Source organism: Chiloscyllium plagiosum, unplaced genomic scaffold (genome assembly GCF_037043375.1).
Source record: "Chiloscyllium plagiosum isolate Xiang-an unplaced genomic scaffold, Cpla_swu_hap1 HiC_scaffold_31, whole genome shotgun sequence".
Lineage (NCBI taxonomy): Eukaryota > Metazoa > Chordata > Chondrichthyes > Orectolobiformes > Hemiscylliidae > Chiloscyllium > Chiloscyllium plagiosum.
The window spans coordinates 36,713,759-36,730,779 of NW_028270169.1; the positions used below are offsets into that span (position 1 = coordinate 36,713,759).

The 17,021-nt window shown below is 41.6% G+C and overlaps 1 protein-coding gene across 1 annotated transcript in view; it reads right to left on the minus strand.

Annotated features, from left to right (window-relative positions):
• LOC122564089 (sodium/glucose cotransporter 2) overlaps window positions 1–17,021 on the minus strand; it is a 62,551-nt gene that overhangs the window by 24,762 nt on the left and 20,768 nt on the right. The window contains exons 4-6 of the mRNA XM_043718624.2: window positions 16,042–16,101; window positions 15,250–15,354; window positions 14,880–14,985 (exon numbers count right to left, since the gene is read on the minus strand). Coding sequence (XP_043574559.1) covers window positions 14,880–14,985; window positions 15,250–15,354; window positions 16,042–16,101 — 271 coding nt within the window. The remainder of the gene's footprint in view (window positions 1–14,879; window positions 14,986–15,249; window positions 15,355–16,041; window positions 16,102–17,021) is intronic.

Genomic DNA, 17,021 nt, shown 5'->3' on the forward strand with positions numbered 1-17,021 from the left:
ACAAACTCAGCAGAGATCTCTGCACTATTCTTGTATCATTCTTCCCCACCCTCAAAAATCCTAAAATCTTTCTGCATTATTATTCCATGCAGAAGCTCAGAGGCCTTCACCTTGGGGGATCGTGATCATGGTGGTGAGAATATTATCCATGATGAATGATAGTGAATAAGGGATTTGTAGGCAATGAGGATTTTGATGTTTCATGGCAAAGGCTGCATTCTCTTGGCTTCAGAAGCAGCAGATTCAGATTTCAAGGGGCCTGCTCTATAAAGAATGAACATAATGCTGATGAGCAAGCACTGAGATCAGTCTTCCATGATGAGCAGTATATGACCTCGGTCTTCACTTGCTGCACTGACTTCATATCCTGTAACTTCAAGAAAGCTTTTGCTTCACTACAGAGATCCATGAAGCACGTGAGAGCTTCATTCTAGTCTGTCAAGGGTTCTCCATGCCAACATCCCCAACAAAATGGTCTCTCACCCTCACCAGAGGGGCATTTCTGAATCCCTGGAGGCCATACAGCTCAAGCTTGAAGGAGCCCTGAAATCAGGTCTTCAGATTTTTGAGGTTGGTTTGTGAAAAAATAGTATCTTCGGTATTTCAACGTCAGAGTATCCATCCTTTTGATAAATAGTGACCATGATCTGTGCAGTTAATTTAAACCAATGTGATAGAACTATGACTCAGTAATGTTACTCTCAGCTCTAAATCAGAACGTTAGAGACAAAAAACCTGCAGATGCTGGAATGCAAGATAGACAAGCAGGAGGCTGGAAGAACACAGCAAACCAGGCAGCATCAGGAGGTGGAGAAGTCAACATTTTGGGTATAACCCTTCTTCAGGTCTACCTTGGATTCCAGCATCTGCAGTTTTGTTTTTGTCTCTAACCAAGTTTGTACCACTATGAAGTCTCTTCAAAGGATGCCCACTTTAAAGAAGTTGTCTGCCTCCCTTAGACATGCATTCAGGGAGTCCCTTTCTCACTGCCACAGGCCATGAGCTCTTTAGCCCTCTAGCTCTTTGATCACACCATGAAACAAACTCGCTACTACAGCCACCTGACATTCCTTAGCTGCTGTCTTCACAACCATCTCATTCCTCAAGACTACAGGTACATTTTAAACCCTCCAAACCTGGACTCACCATTGATGCTCCATACTTGCAATGCCTTCAATGCCTCTACAAACAATTCTCACTCCTGATTCTCCATTCTACTCTCTCGGCTATGCGGAGGCACCTCAATTCCCCCAGCTCTGAAGAAGGGTTACACCTGAAACGTTGACTTCTCCACCTCCTGATGCTGCTTAGCTTGCTGTGTTCTCTTGAGCCATAAGGTTGCAGAATTCAAGCCTTGAGCACTAATAGCCATGTAATCTAGCCTGATACATCGTCACAATACCGAGGGAATGCTGCACTATTGGATTCTAATAGGAAAGGTAAAGCTATATTGTTTGTTTAACTACCTTCTAATTGGCGCATCAGTACCTGAGATGTATGTCTCTGTCATATGACTGATATTGTAACTAGTTGAATTGTTTAAATGTACAATTCTGGGAGTCTCATTTATTGCTATTTGACCTCCAAAGGGATCACAGGATTCCAGGCCAAAATGGCAGCCTGCCTTGGATCCTTCAACTCCAGATAGAAGCCAAACTTCACTGGGTCTAGCTCACCAAGAAGCTAACATAAGACACTCATGTTGAGAAGTTATGACTCATGTGAACTCATTGTTTTTCAATACCTCTGGATTTACCAAAACCTGTACTTTATAACCCAGACCCTCACCTGTCTTGACTCTCTTAATTTCCAGAGTGCTTGTGTGCGTCAATGGAGTAGCAAAGCAATTCTTCACATTTTAAATGTCTGATACTCAGCTTTATTTTCGATTTCATCTGAAAGGATTTTGCTGTGGGTTTATTTCAAAAGTTGGAAACTGAAAATCTATCAGTCAGGTGTGGAAGTAGAACAGGAAAAGAGTAATATGACCAAAGGAGTAAATCTGTCAATGGTTTAAGAGTGGTAAAGCAATTATAAATGTAATGACTTAAATTTATATTTACCCCTTTTGCCTGTGACAGGATTGAGAGGTCATGCCTGGGACTTGACTTATGAAAGTGGGCCAATCAGGTGACCAAAAGGACAAAGATTTGACGACATTCCAAAATTTTAAAACAAGCCTAAATTGGATTGAAGGAAGTCGATTGGAAGTCAATCGAAACAATTCAGTGGCTGAGATTGTTTGTAGACAGGATCCACAGCAAACCCTTTAGACCTAAGATTAGAAAAATGGTAAATTTTGATGCAAATACACTTTTAAAGCAAGGAAATCTGACATGGACATCCCTGAGTACTGATCAGTTAAAAATAGTAGCTGGGGAGCAAAGTTAAAATTACCTGGAAAAGCCAAAAAGAAGTGAAATGCTCCAGATGTTGGTTCAGCACTTGTCCTCAGCCCACCATTGGAACACTTAGATGGAGGGTTAGAGCTGGACATTGAATATTGCCTCATTGTCCAGCTACAGCTGGGAAAGCTGAGCATACAGCTGAAGTTTAAAGACAGAAAGGAAGAGGAAAGGAAGTGCTTTCAAGCTCTCAATTGGAACTGGAATTATAGGTTGAGAAATAGAAATATTTCTGAAGCAGATAGAAACTATTAAGGGAAAACTTATGGTCGCCTCTTTAGTAACAATCTCCTTGCCCCAGGACAGAACCTTGAGGGTCTTAAATATGTAGTATTTGTGACTAAATTTGAAGAGGATGAGGGACAGTCCTTTTTCATCACCTTTGAAGGGGCAATGCAACAGCTATGATGATTAGAGGAAATGTTGACCATTATGATTCAGGATCAGTTAACCAGGAAAACTCAAGAGGTTAATTCCAGGCTGACCCCTGAAGTGCCCATTGGTTATTAGCTGTCATCTTTGGTGCGTATGAACTGGTCCCAGATGTCTATCACAAGCAATTCTTGAAAGCTTGAAAGAAACCCAAGTAGAGCTAGCTGGAGTTTGAAAGGTGAAAGCAAATCGCTTTCAAGCAATGGGGGTGGGTCCTGTTCAAATACAGTGCATCGATGATAATTGTGGGTGCTGATATTGCTGGAAGAAGTTAAAAATTGCTTCCTCCACTTCCCCTTTGCAGCCTGGGAGGTGCATTTGGAGGAGCAGAGGATACCCACAGTGCGGGATGCAGCCCTAACAGTGGACAGACACAAACTCACCCACAGGCTTGAGTCCCCAGCAAATTCTTTTCAAACCATCTCTAAGAATATTGGAAAGATAAACAGAGTTAGCTAGGTAGGAGAAACCCTCTGACCAGAAGGGACAATCCAAAGGTGGAAAAAGCCCTCCTACAGTCTGTAAGGAGACCCAGCAACAGAATCGGCCACTCCAGACCAAAATGCTGGAAGCTGAAAGGGAAGTCTGTGGGACTCGTAGGAATCTACGAGATCACTCCGGAGAGACGTGACTAGCAGGGGATGCAGAACCCGTGCTCAGTAGAGTTTTCTCTATGTGTGCTCAACTCAGGCAAACTCCCAGAAAGCCCCTGTTCCAATAAGGAGTCTTATCCTTATTGGAACAGGGGCTATTATACGTGTCCCAGAATGTAAGCCTTGATAAAACAAAGTGTAATTACACAATTCCTCATGTCAGGTAGCTTTGTGTACCAACACCATATCCCCCACAACACCCCCACCACCACCACCACCTCTACCTCCACAGCAGGGGACTGGGTGGAATATGCATGTCTCTATCTGACCGTGGAATGCACCTACAGTCCGGCTTAATCTTGCAGGGAATGATCATGCGGATTATTTCAGAGCACCAGGGACAGGGATAGATTTCCTACTCAGGATGGCCTGCCACGGGGATTTAGAGGACCCAAACCCATTCTAGATGAGTAGTAGGCCAATTTGGGCTGAAGTCCTCTTTTCAAATTTAGAGAGGCCTCAAGGAAGTTTCGATATAGGCCCATAACTGGTGAGTAAACTGCTTTACTCGGATTGAATAGATTCCCACCCACCAACCTCTCTCCATGAGCCAGGGGATCACAGAAGGTATGGGACAGAACTGGGATACAAAAGGCCCAAACCAGACATGACTTTTCAAAGGAAAGGGCAAATACATTATAGAACCCTCTTTTCATAATTAATTTTAATTTTAAGATTAATGATTTAAGCAGTATTTTGTTCGAAAAAAGTGGAGAGTATAACTATTCCACCCCCTGTCTAGCTAACATCATTTTTCCAAATTGAGCAGGTGACCAGGGTGTTTCCCAGATAGACACATGGACAATGAAGGAAATGTCTCACCAATTGGATTATGGGTAGGAATTGGATTCTGGGTAACCCAAGATGGAGGATGGCAAAATTTCTAGCTGTAATAGCTGCTCCTTTTTTGAGGTGTTTTAGGTGTTAAAGGTGATTTCCTCAAAATCCAGGAGCAGCAATTACTGTTTTATATACTGTTGCGTTGTTTTGGAACTTTGGAGAAAAAAAAAGTCAAAACAACAGCACTTTTAAGAGGGAGAAGAACAGACAAAGGAAGCACATGGTGAGGTCAGTGCAGGAGAGAGAGAGAGAGAGAGAGAGAGAGAAAGAAAGAAAGAAAGAAAGAAAGAAAGAAAGAAAGAAACCCACATTGCTAACTGACAGAGTTAGCAGTTACTGCCTTTGTTGTTGAATTCATGTGTCACTTGACATCAGAGTGCATCTGGGAAAATTAGGAAACAGTGAAATTCACATCTGATCTTGGAGGAACCCGTTGGGAGAGGTCACAGCACAGAAACAGATAAGTAGATGTTTTAAGCATGGCCTTAAAATAAGTCTGCAGGAGTGAGTAGAGAGGGTTCTTTTTTGATTATATGTTTTATTGAGCTATGTCTTTTTATTAAACTTTAAAATATAAGCCATAAGTATTAATTTAACTTGGAGCAGTGTTTTGTAGAGGAATATTTTCTGGGTCTGTAGATCAAAAGAAGCAAAAATGGCCCTTCATAGAGTGATACACGCTTCTTGTCGGATGTGGGAGTTTAGGGAGACTTTATGGGTTACTGAGGATTATATCTGCAATAAATGCCTATCAGATCGAATGGATCGCTTGGAGAGGGAGTTAGAGGTAATGGGGATCTGGTGGATGGCAGTTATAGGAGGGGGGAAATCTCTCAGATACAGTCACATTGATGGGTAACTCCAGGAAAGGTAAGAGACGTAGGCAGGTAATGCAGGAGTCTTCTGTGGCTATCTCCATTTCAAACAAGTATGCTATTCTGGAAAATGTAGTGGTTGATGGATTCTCAGGGGAACGTAGCATGAACAGCCAAGTTTCTGGTATTGAGACTGGCTCTAATGTAATGAGAGGTATGCCAGGTTTCAAGCAATCGATTGTCTTAAGGGACTCTCTAGTCTGAGGTACAGACACATGTTACTGTGACCAGTAGCTAAAAATCAGAATGGTGTGTTGCTTCTCTGATGCCAGGATGAAGGATGTCTCAGAGAGGGTGCAGAATGTTCTCAAGGGGGAGAGGAGCCAGCAGGAGGTCATTGTCCACATTGGAACCAACGACATAGGAAGGGAAGAGGTTGAGATTCTGAAGGGAGGTTACAGAGAGTTAGGCAGGAATTTAAAAAGGAGGTCCTCGAGAGTAGTGATATCTGGATTACTCCCGGTGCTACGAGCTAGTGAGGGCAGGAATAGGAGGATAGAGCAGATGGCTGAGGAGCTGGTGTATGAGAGAAGAATTCACATTTTTGGATCATTGGAAGCTGATTTGGGATAAAAGTGACCTGTACACGAAGGATGGATTGCACTTAAATTAGAAGGGGACTACAATACTGGCAGGGAGATTTGCTAGAGCTGCTTGGGAGGATTTAAATGAGTAAAGTGGTGGTGGTGGTGGGGTGCCCAGGGAGATGGTGAGGAAAGATTTCAATCTGAGACTGGTACAGTTGCGAACAAAGGCGAGTCAAACATTCAGGGCAGGCAGGGACAAAGCAGAGAACAAAGTAGGACTAATAAATTAAACTGAATTTATTTTTATGCAACAGGCCTAACAGGGAAGGTAGATGAAGTCAGGGACTGGTTAGGAACATGGGACTGAGATACCATAGCAATGACAGAAACATGGCTCAGGGATGGATAGGATTGGCAACTTAATGTTCCAGGATACAAATGCTATAGGGATATAAAGGGAGGCAAGAGAGCAGGGGGGAGTGGCGTTTTTGATCAGGGATAGCATTACAGCTGTACTGAGGGAGGATATTCCCGGAAATACATCCAGAGAAGTTATTTGGGTGGAACTGAGAAATAAGAAAGAGATGATCACCTTATTGGGATTGTATTATAGACCTGGAAATGTGTTGCTGGAAAAGCGCAGCAGGTCAGGCAGCATCCAGGGAATAGGAGAATCGACGTTTCGGGCATAAGCCCTTCTTCAGGAAGGGCTTGTATTATAGACCCCCTAATAATCAGAGGGAAATTGAGAAATAAATTTCTAAGGAGATCTCAGTTATCTGTAAGAATAATAGAGTAGTTATAGTAGGGGATTTTAACTTTCCAAACATAGACTGGGACTGCCACAGTGTCAAGGGATTAGATGGAGAGGAATTTGTTAAGTGTGTACAAGAAAACTTTCTGATTCAGTATGTGGATGTACCTACTAGAGAAGGTGCAAAACTTGACTTACTCTTGGGAAATAAGGCAGGGCAGATGACTGAGGTGTCAGTGGGGGAGCACTTAGGGGCCAGCAACCATAATTCTATTAGATTTAAAATAGTGATGGAAAAGGGTAAACCAGATCTAAAAGTTGAAGTTCTAAATTGGAGGAAGGCCAATTCTGATGGTATTAGGCAAGAACTCTCAAAAGCTGACTGTGGGCACGTGTTCGCAGATAAAGGGATGGCTGGAAAATGTGACACCTTCAGAAACGAGAGTCCAGAGAAAGTATATTCCTGTTAGGGTGAAAGGAAAGGCTGGCAGGAAAAAGGAATGCTGGATGACTAAAGAAATTGAGGATTTGGTTAAGAAAAAGGAGGAAGCATTTGTCAGGTATAGACAGGACAAATGTGAATCCTTAGAAGAGTATAAAGGCAGTAGGCGTATACTTAAGAGAGAAATCAGGAGGGCATAAAGGGGACATGAGAGAGCTTTGGCAAATAGAGTTGAGGAGAATCCAAAGGGGTTTTACAAATATATTAAGGACAAAAGGGTAACTAGGGAGAGAATAGGGCCCCTCAAAGATGAGCAAGGCGGCCTTTGTGGGGAGCCACAGGAGATGGGGGAGATACCAAACGCGTACTTTGCATCAGTATTTACTGTGGAAAAGGACATGGAAGATATGAAATGTAGGGAAATAGATGGTGACACCTTGCAAACTGTCCATATTATAGAGGAGGAAGTGCTGAAATTCTTGAAACGCATAAAAGTGGATAAGTCCCCAGGACCTGATCAGGTGTACCCTACAACTCTGTGGGAAGCGAGGGAACTGATTGCTGGGCCTCATGCTGAGATATTTGTATCATTGATAGTCACAGGTGAGGTGCCGGAAAACTGGAGGTTGGCAAACGTGGTGCCACTGTTTAAGAAAGGCGGTTAAGAACAAGCCAGGGAATTATAGACCAGTGAGCCTGATGTCGGTGATGAGCAAGCTGTTGGAGGGAAACCTGAGGGACAAGATATTCATGTATTTGGAAAGGCAAGGACTGATTAGGGATATTCAAAATGGCTTTGTGCATGGGAAATCATGTCTCACAAACTTGATTGAGTTTTTTGAAGAAGTAACAAAGAGCATTGATGAGGGCAGAATGGTGGACGTGATCTATATGGACTTCAGTAAGGCGTTCGACAAGGTTCCCCATGGGAGACTGATTAGCAAGGTTAGATCTCATGGAATACAGAGAGAACTAGCCTTTTGGATACAGAACTGGATCAAAGGTAGAGAACAGCGGGTGGTGGTGGAGGGTTGGTTTTCAGACTGGAGGCCTGTGACCAGTGGAGTGCCACAAGGATCGATGCTGAGTCCACTACTTTTCATCATTTTATATAAATGATTTGGATGTGAGCATAAGAGGTATAGTTAGTAAGTTTGCAGATGACACCAAATTTGGAGGTGTAGTGGACATCAAAGAAGGTTATCTCAGATTACAATGGGCTCTTGATCAGATGGGCCAATAGGCTGAGAAGTGGCAGATGGAGTTTAATTTAGATAAATGTGAGGAGCTACAATTTTGGAAAGCAAATCTTAGCAGGACTTGTACAGTTAATAGGTTCTGGATCAGTGGTGCTGGAAGAGCACAGCAATTCAGGCAGCATCCGAGGACAGGCAAAATCAACGTTTCGGGCAAAAGCCCTTCATCAGGACATTTTGCCTGAAATGTTGATTTTGCCTGTCCTCGGATGCTGCCTGAATTGCTGTGCTCTTCCAGCACCACTGATCCAGAATCTGGTTTCCAGCATCTGCAGTCATTGTTTTTACCTTGTACAGTTAATAGTAAGGTCCTCAAGAGTGTTGCTGAACAAAGAGACCTTGGAGTGCAGATTCATAGTTCCTTGAAAGTGGAGCCACAGGTAGATAGGATAGTGAAGACGGCATTTGGTATGCTTTCCTTTATTGGTCAGAGTATTGAGTACAGGAGTTGGGAGGTCATGTTGCAGCTGTACAGGAGATTGGTTAGGCCACTGTTGGAATATTGCGTGCAATTCTCGTCTCCTTCCTATCGGAAAGATGTTGTGAATCTTGAAAGGGTTCAGAAAAGATTTACAAGGATGTTGTCAGGGTTGGAGGATTTGAGCTGTAGGGAGAGGTTGAATAGGCTAGGGCAGTTTTCCCTGAAGCGTTGGAGGCTGAGGGGTGACCTTATCGAAATTTACAAAATTATGAGGGGCATGGATAGGATAAATAGATAAAGTCTTTTCCCTGGAGTGGGGGAGTCCAGAAGTAGAGGGCATATGTTTAGGGTGAGAGGGGGAAGATATAAAAGAGACCTAAGGGGCAACCTTTTCATGGAGAGGGTGGTACATGTATGGAATGAATTGCCAGAGGAAGTGGTGGAAACTGGTACAATTTCAACATTTAAAAGGCATCTGGATGGGTATATGAATAGGCAGAGTTTGGAGGGATATGGGCCAGGAGCTGACAGGTGGGACTAGATTAGGTTGGGATATCTGGTCAGCATGAACGAGTTGGACTGAAGGGTCTGTTTCTGTGCTGTACATTTCTATGACTCTATGAGTGGGTGGGATTTAGGTAAATACAGCCTGAGTTGATCAGCCACATGGGGGTAGTAGTGTCTCAAAAGACATGAGCTAGGTCGAGGGGCCAATTCATAGCTCATGAATATTTTTAAGGGTAGCCAACAAGAGTTGAGAAAAGAGACCGGAGGATGTCCCACTAGAAACTTCAGCTCAGTGGCCCAGTTATAATATCCTTGGCCAAAGAACAGTGGAGTGAATTGACCCACACACCCCACCTCAGGAAATGTACTCAGGTGTCAGATGTACTCTTCTAATCATCCATGATGCTTATCTGGGCAACCCCCCACCAATAAGTCCTTTTCCGTTTACCCCACTCCTAAGTCCAAGGATGGAGTGTTAGAGTAGTATCACCCGTGCAACAAAATTCAGTCAGGGATAATTATTATTCCTACTGCCTTAATGTTTGTACTTTTTCATTGTTTTCTTTAAAATAAATGAGAGAATGATTGTATTTCTTCTTGATTTGTGACCCTCTTCTCCTCAAGTATACTTTTAAAAATTGAGATAAAATTCATTTCTTTCGAGGATGAAGGGTTATCATGGCAAGAGGTTATGTAAAGAAAGTCCTCAGAAAAGTTTATTCTTCATTCTATTTTTGTTTAAATGTTGTTTCTTTTAAAATAGACAGTATTGCTGGCAATCACCAAGGCTGATCACATGAATATATTTTCAGCAGCTCTTGAACTCCCTGCATTGTATAGTACTTCCAGCTAAGGCTGACACAAAGGACTCAGAGGTGAGCTGTTTGCCTCAAACCAGGTGTGTACAAGAATAAACATCAAGTCCTATCAAATGAATGCGAATGCTTTTACAGTTACCTGGTCACTTCAAAATGGACAGTCTAATGAGAAAGGTAAAACTATAGTGCTACCTTAACAACATTCCAATTAAGCCACTGAGATAGGCCATCTGTATCTGATATGCCTGTCCTTCTCATATGACTGAAATTGGAACAAGTTGAATTACTTAAATGTTCAATTCTGGGAATCTATTTCAGTTGCTGTTTGACCTCCAAAGGGAGAGTAGGACCCCAGGCCAAGTTGACAGCTTACGTTCGATCCTCCATCTCAGTTGCTGTCTGGACATAAGCCTACACTTCACCTGCAAGAAGGAAAAACTAGCAGGCACAGTTCATGAAGGAAACTATTATTTGACCCTGACTTCCACAAGGTTCCACGAGTAAACTGATTTTTCTTTTAAGACCAAAACTTACAATTAGCAACTTATCCTCTCTCCTGTCCCTTTGTCCTTAACTTCCAAAGTGCTTTTGTATATAAATAGAATAGCAAAGCAATTCCCTACATTCTGAATATTTTTTTAATAAATCCTATCTTTGATTTCAAACTAAAGGAATCTTCTGTTGGTTTACTTCAAAAGTTGTAATCCAAAAACTAGGGTTTAGGGAACACATTTTGGTTTACTTCAGTAGTGATGGGAGTGAAAGACCCCAGTTTGATTAATCTCCTGTAGCTTAACCTTTTGAGTTCAGGTTTGATCCCGATGAATCTACACTATAGTTCCTCCAAGTCCAATATATTCTTTCCAAATTATGGTTCCCAGAAATGCTCATAGTATTGGTCTACCTACAACCTTGTATAGCTGAAGCATGAGTTCTCTCCCTTGTATTTGGCACATGGAAGAGAGTACAATGAAGGGTATATAGATTAGTCTGATCTTAGATGAAAATGTGTTGCTGGAAAAGCGCAGCAGTTCAGGCAGCATCCAAGGAGCAGGAGAATCGACGTTTCGGGCATGAGCCCTTCTTCAGGAATGAGGAAAGTGTGCCCAGCAGGCTAAGATAAAAGGTAGGGAGGAGGGACTTGGGGGAGGGGCGTTGGGAATGTGATAGGTGGAAGGAGGTTAAGGTGAGGGTGATAAGGTGAGGGTGATAGGCCGGAGTAGGGGTGGGGGTGGAGAGGTCAGGAAGAAGATTGCAGGTTAGGAAGGTGGTGCTGAGTTCAAGGGTTGGGACTGAGACAAGGTGGGGGGGGGGGGGAAATGAGGAAACTGGAGAAATCTGAGTTCATCCCTTGTGGTTGGAGGGTTCCTAGGCGGAAGATGAGGCGGTCTTCCTCCAGCCGTCGTGTTGCTATGGTCTGGCGATGGAGGAGTCCAAGGACCTGCATGTCCTTGGTGGAGTGGGAGGGGGAGTTGAAGTGTTGAGCCACGGGGTGGTTGGGTTGGTTGGTCCGGGTGTCCCAGAGGTGTTCTCTGAAACGTTCCGCAAGTAGGCGGCCTGTCTCCCCAATATAGAAGAGGCCACATCGGGTGCAGCGGATGCAATAAATGATGTGTGTGGAGGTGCAGGTGAATTTGTGGCGGATATGGAAGGATCTCTTAGGGCCTTGGAGGGAAGTGAGGGGGGAGGTGTGGGCGCAAGTTTTGCATTTCTTGCAGTTGCAGGAGAAGGTGCCGGGAGTGGAGGTTGGGTTGGTGGTGGACCTGACGAGGGAGTCACTGAGGGAGTGGTCTTTTCGGAACACTGATAGGGGAGGGGAGGGAAATATATCCCTGGTGGTGGGGTCCGTTTGGAGGTGGCGGAAATTACGACGGATGATACGATGTATATGGAGGTTGGTGGGGTGGTAGGTGAGGACCAGTGGGGTTCTGTCCTGGTGGCGATTGGAGGGGCGGGGCTCAAGGGCGGAGGAGTGGGAAGTGGAGGAGATGCAGTGGAGAGCATCGTTGACCACGTCTGGGGTAAATTGCGGTCTTTGAAGAAGGAGGCCATCTGGGTTGTTCGGTATTGGAACTGGTCCTCCTGGGAGCAGATGCGGTGGAGACGAAGGAATTGGGAATATGGAATGGCGTTTTTACAGGGGGCAGTGTGGGAGGAGGTGTAGTCTAGGTAGCTGTGGGAGTCGGTCGGTTTATAGTAAATGTCCATGTTGATTCGGTCGCCCGAGATAGAAATGGAGAGGTCTAGGAAGGGGAGGGAGAAGTCTGAGACGGTCCAGGTAAATTTGAGGATGGGGTGGAAGGTGTTAGTAAAGTGGATGAACTGTTCAACCTCCTTGTGGGAGCACTGTCTCCTAGTCTGATCCTAGAGTAGGATAAAAGGCTGGCACAACATTGAGGGCCGAAGGGCTTGTACTATGCTTTACTGTTCTGTGTTCTATTTCATTACTGTACTGAGGATGGACAACTAGGGTACAGGGCTTAAAAATGTGTTGCTGGAAAAGCGCAGCAGGTCAGGCAGCATCAAAGGAACAGGAGAATCGATGTTTCGGGCATAAGCCCTTCTTCAGGAAGAAGAAGGGTACAGGCAAGAGAAGTTTGAGTGGGGGGAAGTGGAAGACAGTGGGGAACATTTAATTTAGAGCAGTTTTTCTGAAGTTTAGATGGAATATTTGTTGTGGTGCTGGTAATTATTTCAACACCATAATGTTTCTGCTGAAAAGGGATAAAACTATTCCAGGATATTAAGGTTTCTTCCTACCGTATAAGGGTCAAAACATAACCTTATAACTATAATGGGAAGGTGCGTGGTTAATATTGAAGCACAGTCATTGTCAATTGGTATTCCAAAATATTCCAAGCGACCCTGTAAAAGTTTACAGAGCCATGGGGTGAAAGGTCTCGAGAATAACTGCAACAGAACATGATTGAGGAATTTTAATTGCACAGTCACTTACCACTTTTGTTGGTGTAAGTTAAAAATTAAAAGAGGAACATCTTATTGAAGATATTGCTTAACATGTTAGTTTTATCGACCGAAACAAATTGCTGTTTTGGAAAGAGTACAGCAACGTTGTCCATTTGTTGGACACAGTGATATGAAAATAGTAAATGGCTATGTTCTTCCTTTATTTTGCTCTTTTGACCAAAGGTAACATCAATTCGGCCAAAAACTCACAGTAGCACTGGGAATAGAGAAAAGCTTGAAAATGCAATGTTCTAAAATAATTTGTTGAATTAAGGCACTATTCAATCAAGAAAACCAGATCTAATTTTGTTGGTACATCTCTATAGGTAATGGATGGTTCTCAAATATGCAATTACAAGGTCTAAGTCAGAACGTATTCTTTAAAACTTGTCACAGTAATGGCCCTTAACACAACAAACTTTGTATGCATATTTGTTTCCAGTAAACTAGCTTTACTTTGACTTATCAGTACCTTTCTGAATTCTGACTATGCACTCTCAGCCTTGCAATTAAAGAGTAAATCCAGATTATTCTGCAAAATCAAATAAAAACACTTTTTATATTTTGAACCAGAGGATTTACGTTTATAAGAGTTATCTGAATGACGGCAATTGATTTCGAGAAAAGGGTAAAAGCTTGGAATTTTATCCAATAGGCCATTATCCCTGTCAATACCGACATTGAGAGTTTCTAAGAGTCACAATTCACTTGCAAGATAGACACTTAGACAGTTTGTGCCACATAACTTGTTCATTGGTGGGAAAATAATCAAGCCAGATTTGATCCTGTCCACATCAGTGAAGCCTTGCAATGAGTCACCTTCTTCTGAAAATGTTTATTATTTAGTATTACTTGGAGGACTTTTAAAAAAGATTGTGGAAAATAGTTTATTTAAAACAGGTAACTGAAGGTTCACTGTGGAATTTGGAGGTGTTTTATCAAAACAAGGATTTTTATAATTTATGTGACTGGTGATAACTACCTGTCTAGCTATATACCCTTGCTGGGACTTGGGAGGTGCTTGTTTTATCTGGATCTGTTTGAGTAGACCCTGCTCAGAATAGGGAACCAGCTGATCTCTCCATTTTCTGAAAAGAAAACTCGTTTTTTTGTCCTTTTGAAAGAGTGATTGAAGATCTCAAGATTATATATCCTGAGCAAGCTATGACTGGAAGACGCCTGAGACAACCATTCATGATTAATGATTTGCCCAGTAAAGCAGCATTGGTCAACGTGGTTTTTTTTTTCAGAAAGCCAGTCTCTGTAGAGAAAGCCATTTTTCAGTTTCTCTTTTCCTGAATTGAGTGCATTTGCCTATGTGTTTGGGGACTATTTAGATGAATAAGCATTTATACTTCTCTCGTACTTTGTGTCTTTATCCAATTATTGCATCTTTATTGATTATGTTCTTTGATAATAAATCTCTAACTGCTTGATTAAGAACCCTGTTGATGTACTTTGTTGTTTAAAACCTCATATATTAAAGCTATTTAATTAGTCAGCTTCGTACTTGGAAAAAGGTGTTTTAATTTCACATTGCAACCTATGGAGTCGTGGAACTAGAGTGATGGTGGTCTCCTTCAACCTCAGTCATTACACACTGAATATAGTTGAATGCAGAAACCATTTTTTTTCTCCTTCCAAACATTGTTCACTTAGGCCAATTTTGACACAGCTCTCATTACCACATCTATTATCAGCTGACTGAATACAGAGCAGAGATTATAGTCAGAACCTTTTTATTTGTAGGGTTCAATTCTATAGAGGGTGAAATCAGTACACACCAAAGATGTGAAGATACTTGATGTACTTGTCGGGTTCAGTTTGATACCAGGTCCATCAACTAACTCAGTATGTATCAGACATTTAAAGTTGTTGTTCTGGCCAATTTTTCTAATTATCACATTCTCAATTTTTCAGTTGTCAACTGCAGAATTGTCCACCTAAATAGGATATTCATCGACCTGATCTTCTGAGCCTACCTGTCACAGTATAGATGCAGGTAATAATTAGCAGTGCAATTACTGCAACATAGATGTTCCACCCCAGAGCTTGTTGGATGAAGACTGCTCCAGAGAACATGTCCACCTGTCAGACAATCAAATAATGTCAATAGGAGTGAAATTAAAGAGGGAGACACATTATCAGGTTTGGATCAATAAAAAGACTGAATTGCCTTAAAATATGAATCTTTCTATCAGAACAATGGCCCTAGACATCAAATTATAGACAGAGTATGACTTTCAGGAACTCGTATGAAGAGATTTCTCCATCAGGGTATCTTTGAAGCAGCAGATTGAGGTTTTGTAAAGACAGTCAAGAAAAAAGTGATGAATGTGTGGAAATACTCACTGAGATCTTGGTAAATATGTACAAAAAGAGAGAGATGAGAGAGAGGTAGAACCTGATTCTATTTCCTCCAAACCTCTTCATCAGGTACTGGGGCATAGTGATGACCTGAAAAAGAATACATGATGCTAAGTAGTGGGCACATATATCCATCTTCGATTTTTCTCCTTTTTCAGATAGACAATGAATCAATTTAACTCTGAAAGAGGCAAGGTAAATAATTGATTATGAAAGACCAGCAGATCAAAACTGTTTCCTGGAGACATTAATAGGGACCAGAAGTCAAATTATGTTTGATATACAAGTCTATTCTGATATAATGTGATAATTCCATCCCCGTCCAATCTTGCATTATAAGAAAATAGGAGCACCATTTAAACCAATGGGACCAGAATCAATTTATCACCAAAAAAGGTGAGGCAAGTCTGCATTCTAAAAATAATGGACCAAACTCTTCAATTGTGTTATAGCCAAATAGCGTTAAAACAAATGTGGGTTATAGCTGGACTAACTGTACTGGTAGCAATTTACACTTTGGTAGTCATGTAAAATAGGCGATATCCATCGAAGACTATGGTAATAAAATTCAGGAAAGTTTTATGATAATATAAAATTGTAGATGTCATTTTATCTCTTAACATCCAAAGTTAAGTGAACCCTACTCGTGGCATCCAACGTTGAATCTTGTTCCAAGTTACTGGATGTCACAATGTGTTAGGTAAATTCACTCCTCATCTGGATATTGTATGATACAAATATTGGAATAGTTCCCTGGAAGTTGAATCTCATACTCACCCCAGCTGTCAGATAGACTGGGACAAACAACCAACCCAGGAGTAGCACAATAAACAGGGCCTGTGGGAAGCAAATCCCAAAATTAAACAGGGCAAATTGTTCTTTTTTTTATTACTGAGACAACCAGAATCAAGCTGGAAAAGGGCATGAGAGCTGATGAGATATTTAAGTTGATACCATTTCAGGAAAAGAATGTCTTAGAGAAAGAAACAAAACATTGGGTCTTGACTTCAATAGCATGAAATATGAATAGCTTTGAATCTAAAGTTCAGAGGAAAATTGGCCATAAGAATATTGATAAAAAACTGAGATGAATTCTAGTTGCTAGATGTGAGGGAAGTATTCACTACAAAATGACAAATTTCAATTAAATGTTATCAATATGATATATTTGCACATGAAATGTATATATCTGATCCCTAGAATCCAGGAACAGTAAGGCTGCATAACACCAAAAATTTCTGGATAATGAGGGATATGCAATATCACTAATCCTGAAGGATTACTGGTGATGTAGAGATGGTAATGAATGTAGTCAGTGAAGCAGTAATATCTCAGAATCCTGAATATTGGGGATATTAATGTGTTTGATTCTTGGTGATTTGAAGAAAGTAACATTCATATTAACAAGTAATTTGGGAACCTGGTGACAGTGATGATTTGCACTAATGTTATCCAAAGATAAATTTTGGATCCTTCACTTTTTTCAATTTGAATACAAATCCAGATCCTAGTGTAAGCAGTGGCATTATAAAGTTTGCAGATGATATAAAATTTGACACTAATAATAGTGATTACTATAGTTTTTGGCTTTAGGTTGGCATAAATCAAATACTAAAATGTACAGAAATATGGCAGTTAGCATTCAACATGGAGAAATGTGAAGTAATTGCATGTTGGGAAGATGAGTATGGAAAAACAAGATTTGATAACTGCTAATGAACAACTTCCATTTATAAAATTCTTAAAGCTGACAGAGC